Source organism: Gambusia affinis, linkage group LG04 (assembly GCF_019740435.1).
Source record: "Gambusia affinis linkage group LG04, SWU_Gaff_1.0, whole genome shotgun sequence".
Lineage (NCBI taxonomy): Eukaryota > Metazoa > Chordata > Actinopteri > Cyprinodontiformes > Poeciliidae > Gambusia > Gambusia affinis.
The window spans coordinates 26,547,245-26,571,688 of NC_057871.1; the positions used below are offsets into that span (position 1 = coordinate 26,547,245).

The following is a 24,444-nucleotide window of genomic DNA, read 5'->3' on the forward strand; positions in this document are numbered from 1 at the left end:
GAGTTGAGTGAACAACTCAACTCCCATTGTTTAGTCACTGGAGGGAGATGACAATCCACAACTCCACAGGAAATAGGAGTCATTGTTCGGACAATAACTCCTATTGTATGCGCTACAATGAAGAAAAATTCTGTGAATTTCTGTGGACTTTTGGTAAAAATATTCTGGATTTAATTAGTGACACACTATCATCTGTGAATCATCAGATTTTATTGTAGTCACGTGAGAAGAGGCTACTTTCAGCCCAGTGCTGTAGTCATAAGTTTAAGATACAAGTTTAGATCTGCACCATTTTTTTTAATGGGAAACAAACATTAAAATTTGCCTCAATTATTCTTTTCCTGCATCATACTCCTTAAGCATTAAGGTTATAATTTTACACATTAGAAAACTCGAGTTACTTAGAAACTGAGTCAGCATAGATGAGAAACTTCACACTGGTTCAGAGGAAAAACTCACTTCATTAAATAGTTATAAGGAAGCGGGTGTGTGTTCCTCTTCCTTTTTGGTTTTTCCTCAGTTAAGAGACAGCAATCTATGCTTCGAACTTCAGTACCCTCTAAGACTGATGGAGCTACAGATACCAGCAGGGTCATGAGAGCCATCATGTTCTATGGAGCAGATGTTCCCTCTGTAACTGGTGAGTGTCTCTTTCTGATTAACTTACATTTATCTTGGCTTGAAGATACTGGGATGATTGGGATGGGACTCGGAATGCATCCGTTTCGTCCACTTTGTCCAACACAAACCAATGTATTCTCACAGATAGCGTATTGTTGGGTTGATGACCTGCTAGGTGCTCTTTGACAAGCAGCTTGTTGGTGCGAAAACATTGTTTGCAGCATTATGCTAGTAAAAAAATGCCTAAAGATCCTATTTCTGTTTTGCTAAACCTACACTGAAATGGAAGTTAATGGGGACAATGTCCTGCGTTGTCCAGCTTCAGAATAGTAACTGTTAACTTCATTTGTTCTAAAAATGCTGAATATATCAAATGTGACTTAAAAGCAGTTTGACCTCATAATTTAATTATTTTTTTTTTTTAATTGAGCAGCTGTTTCTTCAAAAACTCATCCTCATTTCTGAATTCAGGATGTCATCACAACAGCTCTCCTATGTTATCTTTTTCAAAACATTTTTACCAGCGTTGCACTAAAGAGTAGCTGTATAATGACCTAACCTGATGCTAATTGCTGCTAGCCAGCAGCTAACTCCTGTTAGCCAGCAGCAGGCACCTGTTGAAACTGATTGGGGGGGTTATGTAGTGTTGTAGTCAAGACCACCTAACCTTAGACCAAGTGGAGACCAAGACCAGAGTGTATCGAGACAAGACCAAGGCTTTTAGAGTCAGAGACCGAGCCAAGACCAAGACCAGTGCCCCGCGCTACAAGACACAATAAAATGTAAAATATCAAAATTGCTTCTCAAATTGATCTGAAAGATCCACATCCCCATAAAAACTCCCAGATGTTACATTCTTATAGCTGAAATAAATGTAACCAATATCGTTATTAATTCAAACTCTTTGTTCTGCTTTGCTTCCATTTCCGTGCCACAATCTGTGGAGGTCTCGTGCCACTCCTAACAAGACGACGCCAGAAACACGTAACTAGTGAGTCACGTTATTGCTTAGATTTTAATTGGTATGTTTTGCATAGATGTTAACAAATAAACTAGACAATATGCTGGTAATTTAGTGATAATTGTACAGGCGTGGTCTTGAAATAAAAGCTCCAGTCCGTGACGGAGACCATCAAAAGGTGGTCTCAAGACTGGTCTCCAGTGCTACAGCACTAGGGTCATGCTGACGAGAGTTGGAGAGGAGGGCTGCTTTGCAAGGCTAAAGCTGGGAAGCTTGGAAACTGCAGCTCTGAGGAGGAGCTTTGTCCGGAAGGCGGAGCTAGGTCCCTTCAGGCGTTTTGCACAGCTGAATGGTTGCCAAGGCAACTGTCCAGGTGTGTTTTTGAGGAGGGAAATAGATTATAACATGATGAAAAGTTAGAAAAAGCCTATTTTATGTAATACTGCCCCTTTAAAAATTGTTCAGCATGTATGAGCCACAAAAAGACGTCGCGTTACAAATATTGACTCACAACTTTGGCGCATAACACAGGACTACAAAACCTACTTGGAGAAATATGACAGGAAGAAAAACATTTACTCAAAAAGGGGATGTAAGCACAAAAAAAGCGTTACTGAGAAATGTTAAAAAAAGAGTCATGGTCAGTTGTGACGCTGAACTTTCCTTTATATTCCATTTCCTGTGGAGAATAGTTCCTCTTGCGTTTTTATTGTCACGCGGCGTAACTACAGCATTTTGTGTGTTTACTTATTATTTTTGATAATAAATCCGACAGGAAATCATATATTTTTCGATTGACATTATTTTGATTTAAATGATTGAGTCCTTTGGATATCTGTGGTGTAATTGTAACACTACCCACATGGGGGCAGCAATGTCTGAATCAAACAGAGACGGATCCAGACTGTTTCATTGCACGTATTTACTGCTAGCGTCTCGTCAAGGTGTGTAAGGTTGTTTTAATCTGTTAAAACATCACAGTATTTCTCTGTTTTGTTAAAGCCAAACAAAACAGTTGCCACTGGGACAACAGGGAACTGTCACTAAGCAAAAGACAACATGCAGGAAATACAGATGTGAAAGTTCAGCAGATTTTGTCTGTGGCTTACCAGAAAGCTGAAGCTGAATGCATTTTGCTATTTCAGAAACAGAAGCATCATGTGAGCCAAGTTTTGCTTACGACTACTGACACGTACTGAACTCTGCAACCTCTAGGTCGGTTTTATGCATCGCAGTCAAAAGTTTGACTTGGTATTTTTAAGATTTTCAAAAGAGTAAGCAAACAATATTATGGAAGTCGTCATGACATCAAGCCTGAGCATTTGTTGTCCTACCAGTAATTCTAGAGATACAATCCTATGTTTTTTTTGTTGGTCTGCTTTATTTTTGGATGAACAACTGAAACCAGATGTTTTACACAAATCTCTTTTTTTTTCTTTTTCTCTTATGTTAGTTTATACTTATTCTGGTTTTGGCCAATTGGTTTTGATCCTTGGACTGGTCGCCAGTCCACTTTTCAAAATGTTTTAAAAGCTAGATTAAAGTTTTAAAATGCACTCATAGTTGTCCCATTTTGGAGCAATGCATTGTGGGCTGATAAAAGTAAGACTGAGGTGTTTGGCCATTATTAACATTATTACATTTGGAAGAATGAGAGGGAAACTTCACCAGTCTTCGCTGTGACTTATGGGAATTCCAGCATCATGTTTACAGGAGTTTTGCACCAGGAGGGACTGGTGCACTTCTTAAAACTGTTGATATCATGATGAGGAAAAATACTGTTTGAAAACCAGTGAAGCCAGTCAGTCTAGGTCAAACAACATTTGACCCAATTTAAAATGCACTTCTACCAAATGTTAAATGTATTTGTACATCTCTGAATTCAAAGAGTTTTAAGAAAATGAATCATAATTATATCAACCTTCACTGTATGTCATCAGGAAGACTTTAGTCTCCTTTAATATTTGTGAGATTAAAAAAAAGGTTGTGCATCTTTTTATACAGTGTAAGAAATCATCTGAGCACTGATACATAGATCTAAATAAATATTCTAGAAGTCTACAGCTTCACCCATGAACCCCATGACAAAACACGTAATCCTGCATTAGTCATTCTAGAAGAACAAAACCTACCTCTGCAAAACAAAAAAAGAGGAAAAAAAAAATTCCAAAAAGAGCTGGGGCAAAGGTCAGGTCCATTATACCAGCAGGACTGTTTGAGTCTCCATCTATAAAAAACCCCCCCCTAAAATAAACCGCCCTCCCCCAGGAAATAGAGATAAAATGCTAAAAACAGCAAAACCTCTGTGGTTTTCAGGCTCTTCCATGTTCCTCAGGCCAGCTGGAGGAGCGAATGTTCAACAGTTTCATTAACGTGGCATTAGACTGGGTGACATGTTGGCTGCAGCGCTGCTACGTTTTATTTATGTTGTACATATGAAGGCTTTGCAACTTTATAAATCTGCTTTGTTGATGCCTTAAAATGAATTATGGGACAGACGAACACGACGCAACTTCTGCGCTCCATGAAAGTCATTGAGATGTTCTAATGTAAATAGTGTGCTTTAATTATTTCTTTATTTAAATTCTGAATTTGGACATATTCACTGCTATATTTAAAATGAACAAAAAATCTAAACGCTCTTGGGCTTTGTCAAATGGAGTCACAATTTACAAAAATGAATAAATAAAGAAAGAATAGTAATTTTTATTCTTTCATATAATTCCTATTTGTCATGCAGAGTCCGCTCACTATGGAAGATTCTGCTTACAATATTAAGGCAAATGTTATAAGGTTCTTTAGAAATATATCGTAATTTCCACACCCCAGTTGACGCTTAAGTTTAAAGTAACATTCACAGCATAAACCAGGATGTGCTTATTAAAAACACTTTGGTGGATGATCTGTCTGTAATTGTCACAGGCCACCCGTCTTCAGATCACCAGATTTACTGTTTTCTTTGCCTCTCCTGAATATTTATTTTTAAAACTCTTTAAAATTCCACAACAATGACGAAATCAGTCTCTGAGAACTGAAAATGTCGCCATCGCTGCATTTCCACTGAGCGTATAATTTGACGTTTAGAAATTAAATTCACTTAATGGTAACGTGCCAATTACAAAATAGCTCCCATTTTTTGCTAAACAGTTTTGGCGCTAGGACAGGGGTGGGCAAACTTTTTGACTTGCGGGCCAGAATGGGTTCTAAAATTTGACAGAAGGGCCGGGCCAGGAGCATTTGGACAAGCAATGTAATTTATTAAACCTGGGGATTGAAAAGTATAAAAAACAGACAATTGAAGGTGCAAATTTAAAGAAATCAACATTTAGTGGAAAAAAAATCAATGGAATCACTTTCAACATTCAGAACATATTATTACCCAACGAAAGGAAGGGGTCTTTAAAATGAGAGCGATGTGCGGCATGTTAATTAAGCTACTGTACCGCTGCTGTGCGTAAATGCGCAAGTTGCTATTTTTTTCATAACACGGTAGAAAAACTCACATTTCACTGGGAACAGTGTTGTTGTTCTCCTTTTTTTTTCCAGTGCATCAAAGTCTGGAGTTAGTTTTGTTGTGGCAATTCTCAGAATAGATCTGAGGTGTTGGTCAGTTAACCGGGATCTGTAACGGGCTTTGTTGATGTTCATGACGCTGAAAGTCTGCTCACACACGTAGGTCGAGCCAAACAATGCCAGCATCTTCTGTGCCGTCCTCCGGAGGTTTGGAAATGTGGCTTCGTTAAGTGAAGCGTAAAAGTCATTCAGTTTAAGAGATCGGAACTTCTCTTTTGAGATGGAGTCAGACTGAAGATCGATCAGTTCCAATTGCAACTCATGCGGTCCTGTTTCGGGGTCTTGTGACAGGGGACAGGACACCAGCTGAAATGACTTTTCAATTTTTTCAAAATCAGTGAACCGACGGCAGAATTCTCTGTGCATGTCGTCCAGTGATTTGCAGTATTTCTTCACGTTTCGGGTGGCCTTCTGCATGGCCAGTGTGGGAAAATGAACGAAAGATTTGTTTGACATTTGCCTGGAGAATAAAATCAGCTTGGATTTGAAGGCTCTCACATTTGTGTACATATCGTACACAAACTGATCTTTCCCCTGCAGCTTAACGTTCAGCTCATTCATGTGTGACAATATGTCCACAGCAAACGCAAAGTCACAACGCTCAGCTCAGGGAATTCGTCGGATTTCCCCATTAGCTCCAAAAACGAACGAATCTCCTCTTTGAGCTCCCACACTCGTTGGCACACTTTCCCCAAACTTAACCAGCGGACACGAGAGTGGTAAAGTAAGTCCTGGTGATCCGCATCGGTTTCCTCTAGGAACGCAATGAACTGACGGTGATTAAGTTAACAAGTTTTACAACTGGATCCACATCATGATTAAGCTGCAATACAGACTTACACAGAGATTCTTGATGAATGATGCAGTGAAGAAAAATAACATCCTGGTCAGGGTTTTCTTCTTTCACTTTATCTTGGATTCTCTTCAGCAACCCGACGTTTTTTCCAGTTAAATTTGGCGATCCATCCGTGGTGACACCGGCAAGTTTACTCCAAGGCAGCTTCATTCTCTCGATGACAGCAGACACCTGTTCATATAAGTCCTCTCCTCGCGTTTTCCCCTTCAGCGATTCCATGCTCAAAAGCTCCTCCGTTATCTCAAAACTGTCATTTATCCCTCGGATAAAAATTAGGAGCTGAGCAGTGTCTTTCATGTCGTTGCTTTCATCCAGTGCTAGTGAATATAAATTAAAGGACTCCGCTTTTTTGTTTAACTCGCTGACTATATCTTCGTCAATCAGTTCCACACGCCGAGTCACTGTCCTGCGTGACAATCTGATTTTTTCAAACTTGCCTTTGCTTTCCGGACACAAGAGATCGGCTGTGTCTACCATGCATTCTTTCAAAAACTCGCCTTCGGATAAAGGCTTGCTAGCCTTTGCTAACTTGAATGCCAGCAAAAAACTTGCCTTGGTACTTGACTCCTGGATCGCAGTTTGTCGGTGAAAAAAATTCTGCTGAGTCTGTAAATTAGCTGCCAACCTCTGAGCAGTAGCCGCCCGTTCTTGTGTTGACAGCTTGCTAGCGTAGTTAGCATGCTTTGTGGCAAAGTGACGGCTGATATTGTACTCTTTGAAAACTGCAACCGTTTCTTGGCATATCAGACATACAGCCGTTGATCGGACATCAGTAAAAAAATATTTTGTTGTCCACTCCTTTTTAAACACTCGGCACTCAGTGTCCACTTTTCTTTTCTTTGGTCCGCTCATGTTTACCGAAGGGGGGAAATGTCAGCTGGAAAGTGTGTCTAGACTAGTGCGCCGTCTATCGGGGAAACGAGGGTATTGCAGGGGAAAGGGAAATGAAACAGGATTTTACACATCCATGGGTTTTTATGATAATTTGGACAAGTTCGGCGGGCCGGATTAAAAAGCCTAACGGGCCGTATACGGCCCGGGGGCCGTAGTTTGCCCATGTCTGCGCTAGGACGAGGTGTTTTTTTTTTGTTTTGTTTTTTTGTCATCTAATTCCTGGTTTGGGGACAAAAAAAAAGAAAAGAAAACTGTGTTAATCGTCACATGGTAAGCAAAACGCAGCAGTTTCCAGAAAGGCGGGTTCTCCTTCCTTCAGCTTGGAGATAAAGTGCTGTATGAAAAAGGAAACGGAAAAAAACCACCAAAAAAAAAACCTTGGGGTTTTCACCCTGCTGTTTCGTATTGCAGATCACACAGTTACTATCAACGAAACCACACGCCGCAGTCCAGCCGCAGCTTTGTTGTCAGAGCTTTACGTACGTTTCCCCCATCGTCACTTTAGAAACGAGAAACTTGAAAACTACAATTAGTCACTCTGAGTTCAGGAGGTAGGAAGCCGTCAGAAAAGCTGAGAACTCTACTGAACAGCGCTGTGAAGGTAGGCTGATTTTCTGGCTGATTTTGGTGAACTGGTGTTGATTTTAAGCCATTTAAATCGTTTTTTTTTTTTCACTACTACTCTTGAATGACTCTGACGAGAAGTTGTGTCACCTCAGTCTTGATATCTTGATGCAGATGACGATAAAGTTGAGTGTTTGGAGAAAACAGAGCGGGTTTCATTGGTGTCTTTTTCGGCTAACTGAGATAAAGCTGTCGTATTGCGATAATAGCTTGACAACATTAAGCAATCGCGAAAGCCTATTTTTATAGCTTTTGCTGTTGGACTCTCCTAAAGTTGTTTAATAAAATGATTTTTAAAAAAGTATTTTAATGTAAGGATGAAACTTCTCCATTTAAGCCACACATGGGGTAAACGTCCAACCATGTGAGGTTTTTTAAAACAAAAGACTTCAGTCGTGGTAAACGCTCACAAACATTTAATTCTGTACCTTTTGACTGTATTTTTTATAGTCAAATGAAAAACTGAAAGAAAAATTAAAAGAGAAAATTTGTGTGGTAAATGCAGGAAACGTGTAGAAAGTGCAACAAGACAGAGAAATGACGCCAACAGTTGAGGAGGTGGGTAGCGACGGAGTCATAGGAGACAGTCAAACATCACAGAGTATCCAAAGGTCGTCTGCTTAAGGTGGTAACATGACCACGTGTTGTTGTTTTGGTATTATTCCAACGTAAACAAACATTTAACCCACTGGTACAGTCCGGGGATTCAGGTTTTCATTGGACGAGAACCGATGAGGGAACGTTTTAAATCCAGCAACAAGCCCACACCTTTCTTCCACTGAGCTGTGGCACGCTGTCTGCTGCCGGGGTTTACGTCGCTCACTCCCACGTGTCACATCCTGCTGTCAAAGCCAGCTTCTCCTTCCATCCACCCACTTTCACTCAGTTATGAGAAAGAGCCATAAATCGTCATCTACAACCAGAAACGGAGGTGACAAAGTCGCCTTTGCTTTGTAAAATTCTTGGCTGAGGAAACGAGATAAGATGTGACTGATTTAAAAGTGAACTCAGCTCTGTTGAAATGCCACATTTTTGATGAGACCAGGGCCGGATTTGCACCGATGTGGGGCTCTGGGCTGGATCCAGTTTTGGTGCCCTGTCCTCTAAAAAATATCTATATTTTTTCACTAATTCAAATTACAGTTCAATAATAGGTAATTATATGCACCAACGTGTAACTGATGCTTGGTATGTTCCCGGTCCAACAGCTCCATGTTGTTCCCAAAGAAATTGGCTAAAACTTTATAATTTTCAAATATCCCGAAATTTTTTATTTTTATTTTTTTTTATAAAATCCCAAAATATTGAGACAACTCACCAGAAAAGTTCGGTTTCAGTAATCGTAGCGTTTATATATTTTCTATAAACATTGGTTAAGTGTATTAACTCTACCGTAATGTATATATAATCTTGTGGACTTATTTTATACCCTTCTCCTGACTGATACCTTGTTCAATCACATTGCCCGCTGTAACTTCTCTGTGGACCGGAGCCAAAGTTAAACGATGCAAATGGCAAGATGATTATAGGAAACATCCTAACCTTAGGATTATCAGGTTGTCTGTAAGCAATGTGAGGCGTTTACCCCAAAAGACTGAAGGCTGGAACTAAACCCAAGGCTGTTTTCACACCTGACAGTCCAATAGGCTCAGTTGGGGACCAAAATAGCAACATTCGTTACATTTTCAGCTGGTGAGGTTCGCATCTGCACAGTATTTAGTCCGCTTCCTCCTTTTGGAGCGGTCTTCGGTGTGTTTACACCGCCACCGGAGTTCACTTCAACCGAACGAATACCTAGGGTGTTAGGAGGACCAGAGTTCGATTGCGTATTCACACCTCCACAAACGAGGGATGGTGTGTCACCCTGAGGGTATGAATGCACCCCAATGGGTTCATTCACACCAGACCTGCTTAGTCCTCTTTAATCAAACTATCAGGTGTGAAACACCCTAAATGTGCTCCAACTACGTCCTATATGACGACCTGCACAGTTTCACACTGAGAGTTTGGAGTGATTTAGAATGTTCTCTAGTGTTTTAGATCTGGAGTTTCATCAAAGATATGTTCACGTTTTGAGCCACTGCGTTTCATAAGAGGTGCACTGGTTCTCTATTTTTTTGCAACGCCACCAAAATAGGGCACTCACTTGGCCTATTTTGTGCTCAAACTCTCAACCTTTCTTCTTCTACTGCACAACTTTAGTGCAAAACACCAATCACCTTTATGGAATCTACTTATACAAGAATACAAAAACAGTGACATTTATCAGTAAAGAATTGGACATGCCTCCATCTTTAGTTCAGTCATTTGAAAGATTTGCACAACTACAATATTCCTTCTTTAAATGCCTCATTTGACAATAAAAAACAAAACCTTGCACTTTCTCTGTTAGATTTCAGGATTATTACAAGTTACCAGTCAATAAAAATATATATATAGATCAGGACATGACCAAAAGAGTTTTTTATCTTCTTTTATTTCTTGTCAGAAACAAAAGTAGGTTTCCGGGAAGAAAAAGAGGTTAGGAAGTGGGTTTTTTTTCTCTCTACTTTTTGTAGTTTGTGGTTGTTTTCTTGCTTGGTTCTCAATAAAAACAGAGTGGAAAAAAAGAAAAAGAGTCTGCATTTTCAGTTTTTCTGTTGGACCTGATCAGGGGAAGTCCAAATGTCAGAGGAAGACAGAAACAGAACATGAACGTAGATTTCTTTTTTTAAAAATGCTGTAGGCACAGTTTAAGCAGAGCCCTGACAAGTGAGATAAAACCGTTTTAATCTGATTATACTATTAAAAATTTTGTGTTTCCAGACATGGTGCTGCTGTTTTGTACATGTGTTTTAAGGTTAGCTGAAGTGAGTCACTCAAATTTCCAAATATGACTCATTGCACAAAACTAGGCTGCTCTTAATCTCATTCTGTGGGTTTAAAGCTTGTTGTGCAGAAGCATAACTTTGATCTGGACGCGACGCTTTGGGCATGGTGTGTTCAACACGAGATGAAAGGCACAACGCTGAAAATGTCTGCAGATTTTCAATCTCAGTCAATTCATGCATCCATTCAGGCCCGAGTTCAAATAAGACCCAGTGACTCAACAGCAGAGTTACGTAGGATCATTACTTTAGCAACTTTAGAAATACTCTATTTCTACAATGCTGTACTTTTGCTCTTTTACTCGAGTCGTTTTATCATGAATTACTGCTACAGTGAAATGTTACTCTTATTTCACATTTCTGGATACTCTGCCCATGTTGACTAACTTCACAGAATGAAGAACAAGCTTGTTTCAACCACAAATCCACACTTGCCTGCCATTTTTCTTAAAGTTTCTTGTTGGAAAAAAAATGACTTGGAAAAATGTTCATGTTTGCCTGATTTAGTTATTTTGTAATCATCTTACCTATAAGAATTATCTTCATTTTGGTCTTTAAAATACCTCAAGTTTCAAAAAGCTTTAAATTTTTGTCCATCTGATGATGTAATTTTACTTTCTTTTTTTTTTTAAAGTCGTCTGTTTTACCAAATCCTTTCTATACTCTCACTTTAGTAATTTCTTAGATGGTTACTGTTTACTCTACCTCATCAGTAAATGGTTGATAATTTATCTCCATTCTGACACTAATATAAATTAAAGGAAATCCCATTATTCAACTGTGGCCTACTGTTTTGTTGTCTAGTAATGCTAACAGGTTAAGGGACATGAAACCAAACTGACTGGGTTCATTATTAGCCTGGTAAACATCAGCCCCTTCTTCTAAGCTTCACTTTATACGAAGGCTCTCGGCCGTTGATAAACATTTGCTTCCTGGTGGCATGGACTCTGCTGAAGTTTTGAACTTTACCCAGTCGCCAGCATTTAGCTGTGACTTTTATAATGTACCAGTTGGATGCTGTGATGCAGATGCTGATGCTAACTCAATATTTGTAAGAGTGACCAACACGGACTGAATCCACGTCATCGTTCACTACTTCTTCTGTTTGCCGACTGGTTGGCTGGAGGAATCCAGGTCAACGGGAGAAATCCCAGACAAAGAAGTTAAGGGAGATGAGAATCAGGCAGAACTGTGAAGGAAGGAAATGAACAGGGTAGTTCATTATACTGTCAGTGTTTCAAATAATCTTTTTGTTCCAAACCGGGAAAAGAAATTGGTCTGAAAGAAGCAAAGTAAATCATAAAGAATCATTTTGACTTGGGATATTTTTGCGTAAAAGCAAACAGCCGTTAATTAAGGTAAAGGTTATTGGTGGAAGCTGAAGGTCACCAACCTGATCAGAAAATCTGACTAAACAAGAGGAGTGCAATTTTTTTTTCACAATAACCATTAAATATTACTAAAATATCCACTTCTTCTTTTCTTGTTACTGATAACACACGCAAGCAAAAAATACACACTTCACTTTGGTATTTTTTTGCCTCTCCTTTTGGTAAACTATATATGACTTCTAAAAAAGTCCCGGCGTCTAATCAGATTAAAACTGTTTACAGGGGTGGAGGTGTCGTTGAGCAGGATGTGCACCTGTCAAAAATAATGGAACACTTTCTGGTTTTTACAAAAACACTCTGACCTTTTATTAAACCGCACAAACAGGTGACCGGAGAACGGTAGAACCCCTGCGCACGGAAATGAAATAACATGCACAGCGCTTTGCAGAAATAATAAAAATAATAACACTAATAATACAAAAAGAGGCCGTCATTAATTGTTCCATTTATTATTGTGCCAAAGACATTCATGTTCTTTTGGGATTGCGTTGTGACTGGTTAAAGAAAAAGTTTTTAAAAATGTCTGCATTAGCACAATTGACTGAGAATCCTCTCCAGCTGTTGCTGCTGCTGCTGCTGCTGCTGCTGTGCAGAGACGTTTGTGGGTGGGGGCTCTGGTGGAGGGTTCTGGTGGGCTTCCTGGTCACTTCGCCTTAGACTGCAACAACCGCAGGCCACAAATCCTACGTGAAACCCACACATGCTTTTCTTTTCGTCCTGTTTGTGACTCACTTCGAAGGCTCCTGTGATTCTGATGCAGAAGCTTGAGAGCGACCAGCTCCAGTTGGATTGTTTGAAACCGTTGACTGTCGCTCGGCAATCGAGTAAAAAAGTGCGCAGCAGGACGTGAGGGAGTCGAGGGGCATCGTGGCAAAATCGGATGCATATTTTGTCATTTGAGATTTCGCATCAAGAATATCACACACTGACCATGTTTACAGCTTGTTTCTTCCTGTGTTGCCAGGTTCAGGTGCTACGGAGGCCCCTAGGGCACCACGGAGTACCACTCTCTTTAACTGCAATATTTGCCTTTCATGGGGGAATGCAAAAGACATTTTTTTCCCCCCACTTCACCTAGGGGGCTCCATAAAGTCCACAGCCGGTGTTATTATAGAAAATTTCTGCTCTTCACAGGAAGAGACGAAGAGCAAAACATTTACTTTAGAAAATAGATTTCTTACCATCAGAGGATGTTATTTGAAACGCAGAAAGAATTGACTTAAACTGAGAAAAACACGCCCTTTGTCAATGAGGCAACGCTTCTCAGTAGTGATCTGCCACTAGTTCAGACGTTAGTTTCTGTGTTATCAGTTTATCTGTGATTCTGAGTGAGATTCATACTGAGAAAAAAAACCTTGTCTGACGTTGTTTCGCAGCAGGTGGGAGGAAATAAATTGAGGAACTTGAAGAAGAAGAAGACGCCGAGCTGCTTCGCAGACAGGTAAGGCGCTAAAGGTTTCACGTCTCTGCTCATGTTTATATTCTTCTTCTTTTTAAAAAAGATGATGTATAATTTGTTGTTCTCAGTTTTGAAAGAGGTATCACTTTCTGTCGTCAGAGAAACACAAGTACAACTGAACTCTGATGATTCTGTGTGGCCTGTCACAACAGGTGGTTGAGGCAGGAAAGACTTTTTATTTTTAATTAAAGCAAAGTTATTCGGATAATTTTAAGCTTTCTACAATGGAAAATATTAAGCATAACACAAAGTATTTGACTTTTAGCAACCATGTTTTCTCCTTTCTCTTAAATTTCGTAGTAAATATCAAAGGACTGAGAGCACAAATCTGTTTTTATCAGCAAGCATTTTTAAAGAGACAGCGACACAAATCCTGAGAATAGGCAGAATCTTTTTCTTTATTTTTTGGGGGTTTTTTGAATTAATTTGCAAACTCTTTCTTTTATTAATTTGAAAATCTTATGTTTTGCATCTACAGTGATTTAAGCTCCCATTTTACACAAAAACTGAGTTATTTAATTGTTTACTTTGAGTTACTGTATGCTTAGCTCATTGTTGAGCAGTGTAAAAACAAATGCAGGAATTTGTTTGGTAGTTTTAGAAAAAGATAAAAAATATTCTGATTTCCCCACTTTGGCCCAAAGTGTTAGAACATCACTGCGTTAGAGGACGTTTGAAGTTAGGAAGTAGATTCAAACAGAGAAAAGATATCCAACAGCTTTTTGCTATCAAAACAATTCTTATTGAAGACCTATCAGAAGTTCAAAAATGACTTTCTGTCTCATTAATCTTATCTGCGGTTGGTGTGTGTGAGATCTGTACCGAGAAGAAGGAAAAGGTCGTCTGACGCTCTTTCGCTGCGGGTGGGAGGAAATAACTTGAGGAGTTAAAAGCGGACCTTTAACTTCTCGTCTCCACTCAGTGTTTAGCTCTTCTGAAAAGAAAAGATTTATCACATGTTGTGAGATTAAGAGAAAAAAAGAGCCGACTTTCTGAAATGTGGGAGTACTTTCTTGTAGAGGACATGTTGTGATGAGATTTACATACAAGACATTTCTTAGGAAATGTTTTACCAAAGGTTTTTCGGTTAGAACATCTTAGTCTGCACACCTCTACACCCACATCTCCAGACACTGTGGGAGACTGTTTTGATTATGCAGCTGTGGAACAACCTGGGCAATGATTATAAAACAGACTCACCTATATGGCTTTTTAACACCTTCTAAGTACTTTTATGTAAGCTTTTACTTTGCATTTTTATCATTCACTCTTTTCCCCTTTCACATTTGCCAACTTTGTGCAAATGACAAGTTTTTTGTTTGCCGTTTTTGCTGACTTTGAAAACATTTAGCACACTTAGCTTCCCCTAAATAAATATTTTCACATGAATTCTAAAGCCCTAATTTTCTTGGCTGCTTTGTAAACATTAAACTGAATGAAGTTCAACACCATTTATAGCAGTGCTTCTATTTTGAAAGAGGTTTTGACGGAGCTATTCCGTTTCCTCTCCTCATATTTCTCAATAAAGTTTTTGTCAAACAAGAAACACACAGGAACAACACAAAACAGCAGAAAACAATACAAAAACATAAATACAATATCTAAGGACATTATAGATCACGTAAATGATATGAAAATTATATTATTAATCGAGGATTGTGGTCTTATAAGGACAGATGTAATTTGAAATGGAGTTAGTGCATTAGCTTCTGCTAAATACCACGTTGTTCCAGTTCTTTACTGTTTAATGTTTATGATTAATGCTTTAAGGTTGATGCAACTATTGTTTCAGTCAGCCACTGAATTTTCTCAGTTAACTAGTTGACATTTAAAGCAGCATGAAGACCAAGGGAAGGTCAGGGAGTATCCCAACCTTGTATGTAACATTTATGACATATATATATATGTATGTATGTGTTTTTTGTTTTACATATTTGTTAAAACCGTGTCTCTATGTCATGACAGTTTAGAATGAGACAGATAACCTATATAAAAAAAAACAATCAAGCTCCTTCACTAGTGTTGCCAACTGAAGAAATGCACCTGTCAAAAACAGCCAATCAGAGGCAGGAGGAAGAGTGCTGTCAATCAGGCTTGTGTACGTGCTGCTAAATGTGCTCATGATGGCGAGACACTTACCATTACAGAAGAACTGTTCATCTGTCGTTATCTGTGGCTTTGCTAACTAAGCTTAGCTTTCATGGCAGACTGTGCTATCAGGAAGATGCTGTAGCGTAGCAACGAGCAAGAGGAAGGGTGTGAGTGGCACTTACACAAGCATGATTGACAGCACTGAGACCCTCCTCCTGGCTGTGATTGGTCGTTTCTCTCTGAGCCGTGTAGTTCTGTAGTTAGCACTGGTATGAGGAGGAGGAGTTAGATTGTTTTCACAGATTATCTGTCTGCACTGTCACGACATGGCGACAGTTTTAACAATTATGTAGAAGACATTTTTTAAACGTTACCAGCTGCGTCTTTAAATCTACTGGCTTGCTCCAATAATGGTGTCGTGTTTGTTGAGTGTAATATGTGAAGCTGTAAAACGGTGCACTGCGATGCGCCATGAAACACGGTGAAACCATGTGAGATGATCTGACCTGCGGTTGAGTTCAGGACTCATCAGGCTGGTTTTACCTGAAGTTAGCGGTTAGCTCCCATGCTGACCAGGTGTTTTCTCAGTATGTGGAAGTAAAACCACGGCGCAGTTGACCTGAAACATTTCCTAACCCTTTCTTTCTACGTGTGTTCAGTAAATTGGTGTTGGAAAAAAGTAAAACTTTTCTTTTTTTTCCTTCCATTTGTCCACTACAGGATGAGAAGAACAACAGCTAGAAGGTGACTGATGCGCTCACACCCTCTGGTCACACATGTTGGAAATCCAGCCATCCCAGCGGTTCATATCTCAAAGACAATAACTTGTGAAAAAATGGCGACAACTAGGATAGGACTCTTTCTTTTCCTTGTACTTCGTATCTGCAGTGCTAGAGCTGATAAATGCTCCACCCTTCCTCCAAAGAGTGAGTCATTCAACTCGATGTTTGACGAATACCTGAAATTATTCTTTTTCCGTTAATTAAATGCCTACCCTCTTGTACATAGGTCTCACTTGCTACAATGACTACAACAATGTTGTGAACTGTGTGTGGAACAGCTCTCATGTCCGCCATCTTACAGGCGATGTGTGCAAAATACACGCAAAAAATCATTTTGGCAGGTAAGAGCAACAGCAATTTTTTTCCCCCCCACATAAAATGCTTCTAAGTAACGCTGTAGAAAAATAATTAAAGGTTTTTGTCTTTTAAGCAGGCCCTTCAGTGCTTCCTGTGAGCTAAAGCCCATTGATGCCTCAAACCCAGCTTTAAGAAGCTGCTCAATGAAATTCCAGACTACCTATATTGTGAGTATACAACATTATTCTTTGGAGAAGCGGCTTCAAATTGGCAGTTTCTGCTTCAGAAAAAGCTTTATATCTTAAATATATCTCGAATAACTTACCCTCCATTCTTTTCTACTTTTTCATGTCTTAATTTAATTTTGTCAGGGATTATGTGTTCAGCTTTACAAAAGCATAGAGGTGCCTCTCAGGCTGATGAAAAACAGGCATTTCATGAAGGCTGAATTAGTCTGACGTGAATTATCTTCACTGTTATTGTACCTTCTGTTGTTAAAAAGTGAAACAAATGTTGTCAGGAGACCCAGATGATTTAACAGATTACTTTACTTGAACCCTTTACTCAAATGATAATGTCTGCATTTGACGAGAAAGAAAAAGGGAAAATGTTTCATTTTCAAAATTTCAGCCTGTTTCAATTATGTAGGAATGGACAAAAAAAACCCTGACGTCATTTCTTCTGAAAATGTTTAAAATGGTTATGAATGCGTTCTGAAAGTAAAAATTCTTTTATTTATGAATTTTCAGTTCATGACACATAATAACCTGAGCCTTACTGTGAGATGCACGCCGTCAGAACATTGTGGAGTCATTTACTACATGCCAGCGGATAACAGTGAGTATAAACTGAGCACACTGCCTTCTAAGAAAAAAATAATCTAAAAAAGTGCTGGCTAGTTGTACATTCAGCTATTTGTTGGGGGGTCAGAGGGATCATTTTCAGTTGCAGGTTGAAAATCTAAAGTGTCGGTCATAAAAGTATAAAACTGTCTGTGATTTGCTCACAAGAGTGTGGTTAATCCTTTACAGAAGCTGTTTCTTGAATCGTAACACATTGTGTCTTCAACACGCACTGGCTGAAATCACAGCTGTAGCTCAGTCTGGTTAAAGGCGCTGCTGCAAAAAAGCGTAACAAGTTGGGTTCTTTTTATCAAGTCAGAGCTTCAAAAGGACACATCTGTAGGTGTAAAAGTAGCTAAACTGATAACCATTTACTTTAAAAAAAAAATAAGTTTTACAGTCAAGTTATTTCCATGTCTATTGAAACAAAATAAAAATAAAAAGAGGTGTCCCGTCTAAAAAACACAAAGCACATATAGTTTGCAACGAAGTAACACAAAATGAAAAAAAAACTAAATCCGGACACTATTCTGTAAGACATTTTATTGTAGACATTTTTTACAGAGGAACTGTTAGAGCCACCATTCATAGGTAGCTACTGTTTTCTTTTTCTAATAGCCAGGTAGAAAAGAAATTAAGAAACAATTTAAAATAATTTAAAAGCCCAATAAGATGATTTGGCGTTTTTGGTTGTAATGTGACAAATCTGAAAAAGTTCAATGAGGAGTAAAAGGATTTTTTCCAGGAACTGTGTAACCTCTTTGTGCATTATCTGACAGCTAACTAACATCTGAATGTTGGATTTTGCAGTAAAGTTGGACCCACCAGGACAACCTACTGTAAACCAGACCGATGTGACCTGGACCTCTCAAGTTGAACATCACAGGAAAATTACGACGTTCAAGTCTGAGCTACAGTGGAAGCAAAAGGATGAGTCGTGGACTGTAAGTAAATATTTTAATATATTATAATAAAGGCTCCCACATAGTTCACCCAAACAGTCAACGGGCGCAGTCAGGCGGTTTGTATTCAGACAAAATGTTCCTTAAAAGTATTTATGTCTGTTACAGATACAAAAACTGGATAGTGAATTGTCAGCATTTCCACATGAAACACGGCAACAAACCTCTGACCAATAATACAACACATCACACAGAGCTCTGTCGACCCGAGCCCGGTGCCGGACGCCTCTCTGCCAACAAAATGGCTTCATTTTACTGATGAGAAAGATGCAAATTTTTGTGATGCATCTACGTCAATAGCTGCGCTTCTATTACGAATGTGTGCAAAACATTGTCGATGTTCCACTGATGTCGAAAAAACACAACTTCACGTTTGCCGTGTTTCCATTACGTAAGAAACGCAATTAAAATCGCACGTGACTCTGTTCACGGGAAAAGTTATTAAAAGAAAAAACAGACCATGATCCTCAAACCACCTCATATCTCTTCGTGGTTTTTGCTCCAGTGGCAACAACGTGACTCCTGCGATGCGAAAGAAACCCCAAAAAAACATTTCCATTGTAGTTTTGCAAAATAAACCAACTTTAGTACGGCTGAAAAACTACCTCTTCCTACCACCAAAACGTTTTTATAAAATACCGTAAAAGATTTTTTTTTTTTCTAAATTAGTGTGTTTGCATGAAGTGAATAAATTTTCGAAATGTAAAATTGCTCAATTATATGGTCGGTGTAAGCGCGCCTAATGAAAAACGATTTGGCCACTTCAGGTGAAGTACGCTGGGTCTTAACTGTTCAATTGAGAGACCGAAAAACCCCCAGCCTGCTGACCATGTGTTAACTGTGTTTTCTTGTCAGGATCTACCCATTCGGAATAAAAACGTCCAGTGTGGAAGGAACTGCAAAGCTCACCTGGATCCCAGTTGGTTCATAAAAGATGAGGCTTACGAAGCTCGTGCTCGCGTGATGACCGTGGAGACATTTTCATCGGGAACCTGGAGTGACTGGAGCCCCACGACGTCCTGGGTGTCACAAGTGGGAACATTGAAACCGACCGCAGGTAAAACGTTCGCAAACCTGAACAAAGGTTTTGTTGAGCCCATTTTGATGATGATAATAATAATGGAAAACAGGAATGTTGAAGATCAACTTTCTAAAATCGGACATAAAAACGGTGCATCAATCCCGAACACAACGCTCTGCTTTACAGAACCTCTACAGCAGCACAAACCTTGTGAGCAAGTCTCTCAACTAATGCGACCTTCTGTGTTTTTCAGAGTCGGATGTGACTGTTTTCACCAGGGGCGTTTTGACCCTGGCAGTGTTGGGTCTTTTGCTCGCCGGCGTTGGTCTTTGTCTGCGCAAGAAACAACTGTGAGTAACTAAAGAGTGTTTTCCAAAAACAGTTTTGTTAGGTTTGCTATGTGTTATGTTAAGAGTTTGACCCCCATTGGGCGTCAGCCGTCTTTGGGTTCGGTTTATGATGGAGATTTTAATTGTTTCAGGATCTACGTAGTGGAAAGCTTTAAAGGCGCGGCCATACCGGACCCTGGCAAATCTGAAATCTTCCAGGTAATAGAGCTGATTTCTCTAGATTCTGTTCTTGTTGTTTATTTAGTGGAATGCACTTCAAACAATATTTAATTTATGAAAAATCTTGCAAAGCAGTGTTTTAAAATATCACATTTTTATGTTTTCGGCACAGGACTGGTTTTCTCTGAACTCAAAAGGTCAAGAAGTTATTCCTGCTTCAAAGCCTGAAAAATCTGCAGTCCAAGTGAGCTTTTAAGAGGTTTTTTTCTGGTTGTTTATCTCAATACCTCAGAGTAATTGCTGTTGCAAAAGTTCCTGAAAAGATTAGATATTTGTGACACAACACTGAAATGGGAAAGTTTACAAAGTGTTTAACATTTAAGACATCAGTCAAGGAAAAGGAGCAGGAAAGTGAAAAAACAAACCTCTGAGCTATTACGAATCCTATGTATTTTCCTGTAAACGTCCTAAAAAGTCTTAAAGAGTTTTACAACAAGAAGGCCAAACAGGAAATGGAGATGGTACCATAAGAAGACAGAGTGATTGTACAGCAGTGACGACTAAACATAATTTTGTCACGTTTTACTGCATATCAGAGGTAGTTGTACCGTACAAGTAAATCTCAACAATTTATTATTGAAATATCCTTTCTGGAGTATTTCAAAAAGTGAAGGTGGGTTATGTTCCAGGTGCTGTTTTTAGTAAACTTTCCCATTAAATAAAAGTGATTTCAGCCCACAGTCCTCCTTGCTCTTTATCTGCCCATATAAATGAAGAGTGGAGTGGAAGGAAAAATGCTGTAAAAAAAAAAATCCACCAGATTTACTCTCAGGAGTGGAGCATTACGGCTCTTGACTCTAGACCTGCAGAAAACGTGAAAAGGTAAAACCACAGCAACATCACTGTTGGAGCACGTTTTGGAGCAACCGTGCTCCAACATAACGCTTGGTGACATTTCAACTCGTATAAAGCTGCTGCTTTTTTTTTTGGTTCCATCCATTGAATCACCCCCCATCTTCATTTGTTTTTTCCGCAGATGTGGCTAAGCTCCCACTTCACCGGGGAATGCGTTCAGTCTTTCTTGAGCTCGGTGGATATCGTCTCCTACGAAGTGACCTCCACCGTGGACGCCATGAAGTTCTGCAGACCAGAAGTAAAAACGATGCCAGAAAGCGACAGCTACGACTCCAGCTGCTCCAGCTTCTCCAACCCCAGCTACTCCGAGCTCTGCTCTTCTGACTGCGTGCCCGCTAAGAAGCTGCAGCCCTGCGCGCCCGACGCCCCCTACAAGCCGGCCGGCGGCCGAGGCGGAGAACGGGACGCCGAACAGGATAGAGAAGCTGCGGCGCAAAAAGAACTGGAAATGGTCAAGTTGCTGTTTATGGGCGATGATAAACAGAAGGCAGTGATCATTTCAGACTACGAGAAGGTAGAAAAGCAGAAACTGAAGCAGCAGGCCGATAGGCTCAGGCTCCACAGTGTTGATTCGGGGATGTGCAGCTGTGAAGAAGTCAGTCAGGAGAGCATGGAAGGAGACAGCATCAATACGGCCGACGGACACGACGAAGGGACGAAGGAAGGAAAACAGCAGGACGAGGAACGGGAGGGAGGGAACGCGACAAAACTAGATTTCCAGATGTTGTTTGGTAGCAGTGGGAACGTTTTGGGCAAAAACTCTATCCAGACATGTTTAGGTTACAAACAAATACCGAAGCTGCGACCGTGCCAGGATCCAGGCGTTAGCGCGATAGCGGAGGAGAACGAGGAACAGGAAGGCGTCACAGAGGACGATGACAAACCCTCCGAAACGACCCGCTTCCTTTTTCCACCTCATCCTCCCGGGGCCCTACCACAACACCCTTTAAGCACCGCTCTGAGTTCGTTTTTGCCGCCTCTCCACGGTAACGACATCCTGAAGCAGATTGCTCTGTCAGGTAGCATGCTGAGGCAGCCCTGTGGCGACGGCTACATGCCGGTGAAGCAGAGAGAGAGCTGATAATGACAGCAGGTGTTGTGTCGCAGTCGGACAACAGAGGGCGGTGCTCTTAATGAATGTATTTTCTCCGTTATTATACCAGCTTATTTATCAGTATGAGATACGAGGCCCAACGTGAGACATAATCGACATGCTATTTGTATGAAAAATGCCTTTCCTTGTAACCATGGATACTGCTTTGTTGTGCGCCTGAAAAAGCTAGGTTACTATGGGTGCACAATATTTTATTACATTAAAGCCACAGAACGTCACTTTTGAAAAGTATTTTTTACACGTTTGCTAAAACAGCCGCTCTGTAATGACAATATGATATAAAACAGATAATCGGTGGTTAAATGGAGATCCTCTGCTAGAGACTCTTCATCGTAGCAGGATGCTAGGGCTAGTTAGCATACCCACCTATAATGGCGGATAAACAGTTTTTGTGTGATGATAAGTTGTTTCTCCGCCATCAGCACGTATCACAAGATTGATTGACAACGCTAGGACCCTCCTCCTGGGGTCCTAGCTCTGATTGGTTGGTTTACACAAAGAGCAGTGCATTTTTTCATGTAATTAAGCATTTATCTTTTTACAGATTATCTGTCTCGTACTGTACTGTCACCAAATACTAACAGTTTTTACAAATTTGGGAAAAATACTTTTTTTTTTTTCTTTCATAAAAGTTACACACTGCAGACTAGCAGATGAAAGCTGTGATCTTATCTCAATATGGTTGAAGCTAAAAGTGCAACATCGTAATGTTTAATTCATTGTTAAAGTGAAACTGTGAAGGTAAAAAAAACCCCAAAAAACTGAAATTGGTCCACCGGATCAATTCTGGTTTCTGTGCAAGCACAGATGATTAAACGATATTCATTTAGTCCTATATCTTCAGTACAGTGGTCATAGTGGGGGGCCAGGTCCAGTTCTGCTGGGGCTCTGGTCCCCTTGTACCCCCCGTCGTGAGCCGCCCATGATGAGGTCCATTTGTCTTTACACAAGTTGCAAATTTATTTTTATTACAGCGACTCTATTGTGTAGTTTTGAATAGCACACTTTAATAGATTTTTTTAATTTCTTTACAAAGAATATTGTAACTTTTTCAGGTTATCACTTTTCTTTTCTTCTTACTTTCTTGCTTTTTTTTGCTTTGTCAAAATGAATAGAAATGCATTTCTTTCATATATATATATGATTTAATGTGAGTAAAAATTCAAATATCTTTTCAGGATGCCCTGCTCGCTTGTTAATCTAAGCAATATTTGATAGCGTTCCTACATGCGACAATATCTCTGTTTCACATGTGTATGGCAGCTACATGACGTACTTTTTTTGTAAATTATTTACTTATTAAGATCTGACTTTGGTAAAGGCGACGGAAATAGTTCCATCTGATAACGACATCTACACTGATCAGATGACATATTGGCAGCTGATATATTTTCCAATGCTTGACCTTATTTATTTGCTATCCAGGCGTAGTGGAGAAGCTGTGCTGCTTTAATAGATTTTTAAATATTCTTTACAAAGAATATTGTTTTTATTTATCATTTTCTTCTTTTCTTCTCTTACTTTACTGTTTTTTTGCTTACTAGTATGTCAAAATGAATAAGAAATGCAAATTTCTTTCATATATATAAATATGATTTAATGTGAGTAAATGTACAACAAATAAGCAGTACATGTAAATGGAGATAAAATACATTGAAATGCATTTTAATACGTGTATTAAAATGGTAACAGAAAGCAGTTCTGTGTTTTGTCTTGCTTTTTTTTTTTTTTTACTTAGACTTGGATGGATTTAAATATATATATATATCCATCTGATAGGACCTGCTACACTGATCAGATATATATATATATATTTCTCAATGCTTGGTGATTCTTCTTATCTTGCTAGCTCGGGTCCTCTACCAGAGGCCTGGGAGCTTGAGTTTTCAAATATCTTACGCCTACTAGTGAACATTTCTGGACTGAGATGTCTGATGTTGTTCCTGGGATCTGTTGTAGAAAACTGTTCATGTTTTACTGTTATTTCACCATTTCATAGCTTACTAGTATGTATGTGTCAGTAAGCAAGATTTGAAATTTCAGAATTTTTCTCCAAATATTTGCCTTCTAAGAAATGTACAACAAATAAGCAGTACATGTAAATGGAGATAAAATACATTGAAATGCATTGCAGTCACTTGGTATTAAAATGGTAACCACAAGCAGCTTTCCTCTGTTTTGTTTTTTTTTTTTACTTAGACTTGGATGGATTTAAATATATATATATATATCGGTGGCAGGATTTCCTGCTAAGCACACGTCAGTATATATATATATATATATATATATATATATATATATATATATATATATATATATATATATATATATATATATATATATATATATATATATATAATATATTTCCAGAGTAAGATATTTTACTTTTAACTCTCTTTTTAGTGGAGAAAAGGCTTATTTCTCCCTGGTTGTACTTTAACCATTTGACTTTTCAAACAGTGATGCCTCAGATTCACCGTGACATGCTCAAAACTAATTTTACCGGATATGAATATGATTGTTTTGCTGTTATTAACGAAACAAAAACATTTCCTGAAGACATTTTGACAGAGTCAGACGCTTGTTTTGCTTGCTGACAAGCCGAACGGAGAGTTTTAACCAAAAACCATGAGACCTACAACAACGAAAAGCAGATTTTCTTATA

General features: G+C 39.2%; 1 protein-coding gene across 2 annotated transcripts; it reads left to right on the forward strand.

The window, feature by feature from the left end:
* The first annotated feature begins 517 nt into the window (after positions 1–517).
* Positions 518–23,306, forward strand: LOC122830320. 2 transcript variants are annotated; one of them, XM_044115571.1, is made up of 12 exons: positions 518–640; positions 13,164–13,228; positions 16,058–16,263; positions 16,346–16,460; positions 16,553–16,643; positions 17,166–17,253; positions 18,069–18,202; positions 19,076–19,277; positions 19,495–19,591; positions 19,723–19,789; positions 19,923–19,994; positions 20,787–23,224. In XM_044115571.1, the coding sequence occupies exons 3-12, from the start codon at positions 16,089–16,091 to the stop codon at positions 21,744–21,746; spliced, it is 2,001 nt and encodes a 666-aa protein (XP_043971506.1). In that variant the 5' UTR covers positions 518–640; positions 13,164–13,228; positions 16,058–16,088; the 3' UTR covers positions 21,747–23,224. The 2 variants fall into 2 exon arrangements, with proteins under 2 accessions (XP_043971506.1, XP_043971507.1); XM_044115572.1 differs by lacking the exon at positions 518–640 and adding an exon at positions 7,264–7,506 and having other exon boundaries at positions 20,787–23,306.
* Positions 23,307–24,444: the final 1,138 nt, after the last annotated feature.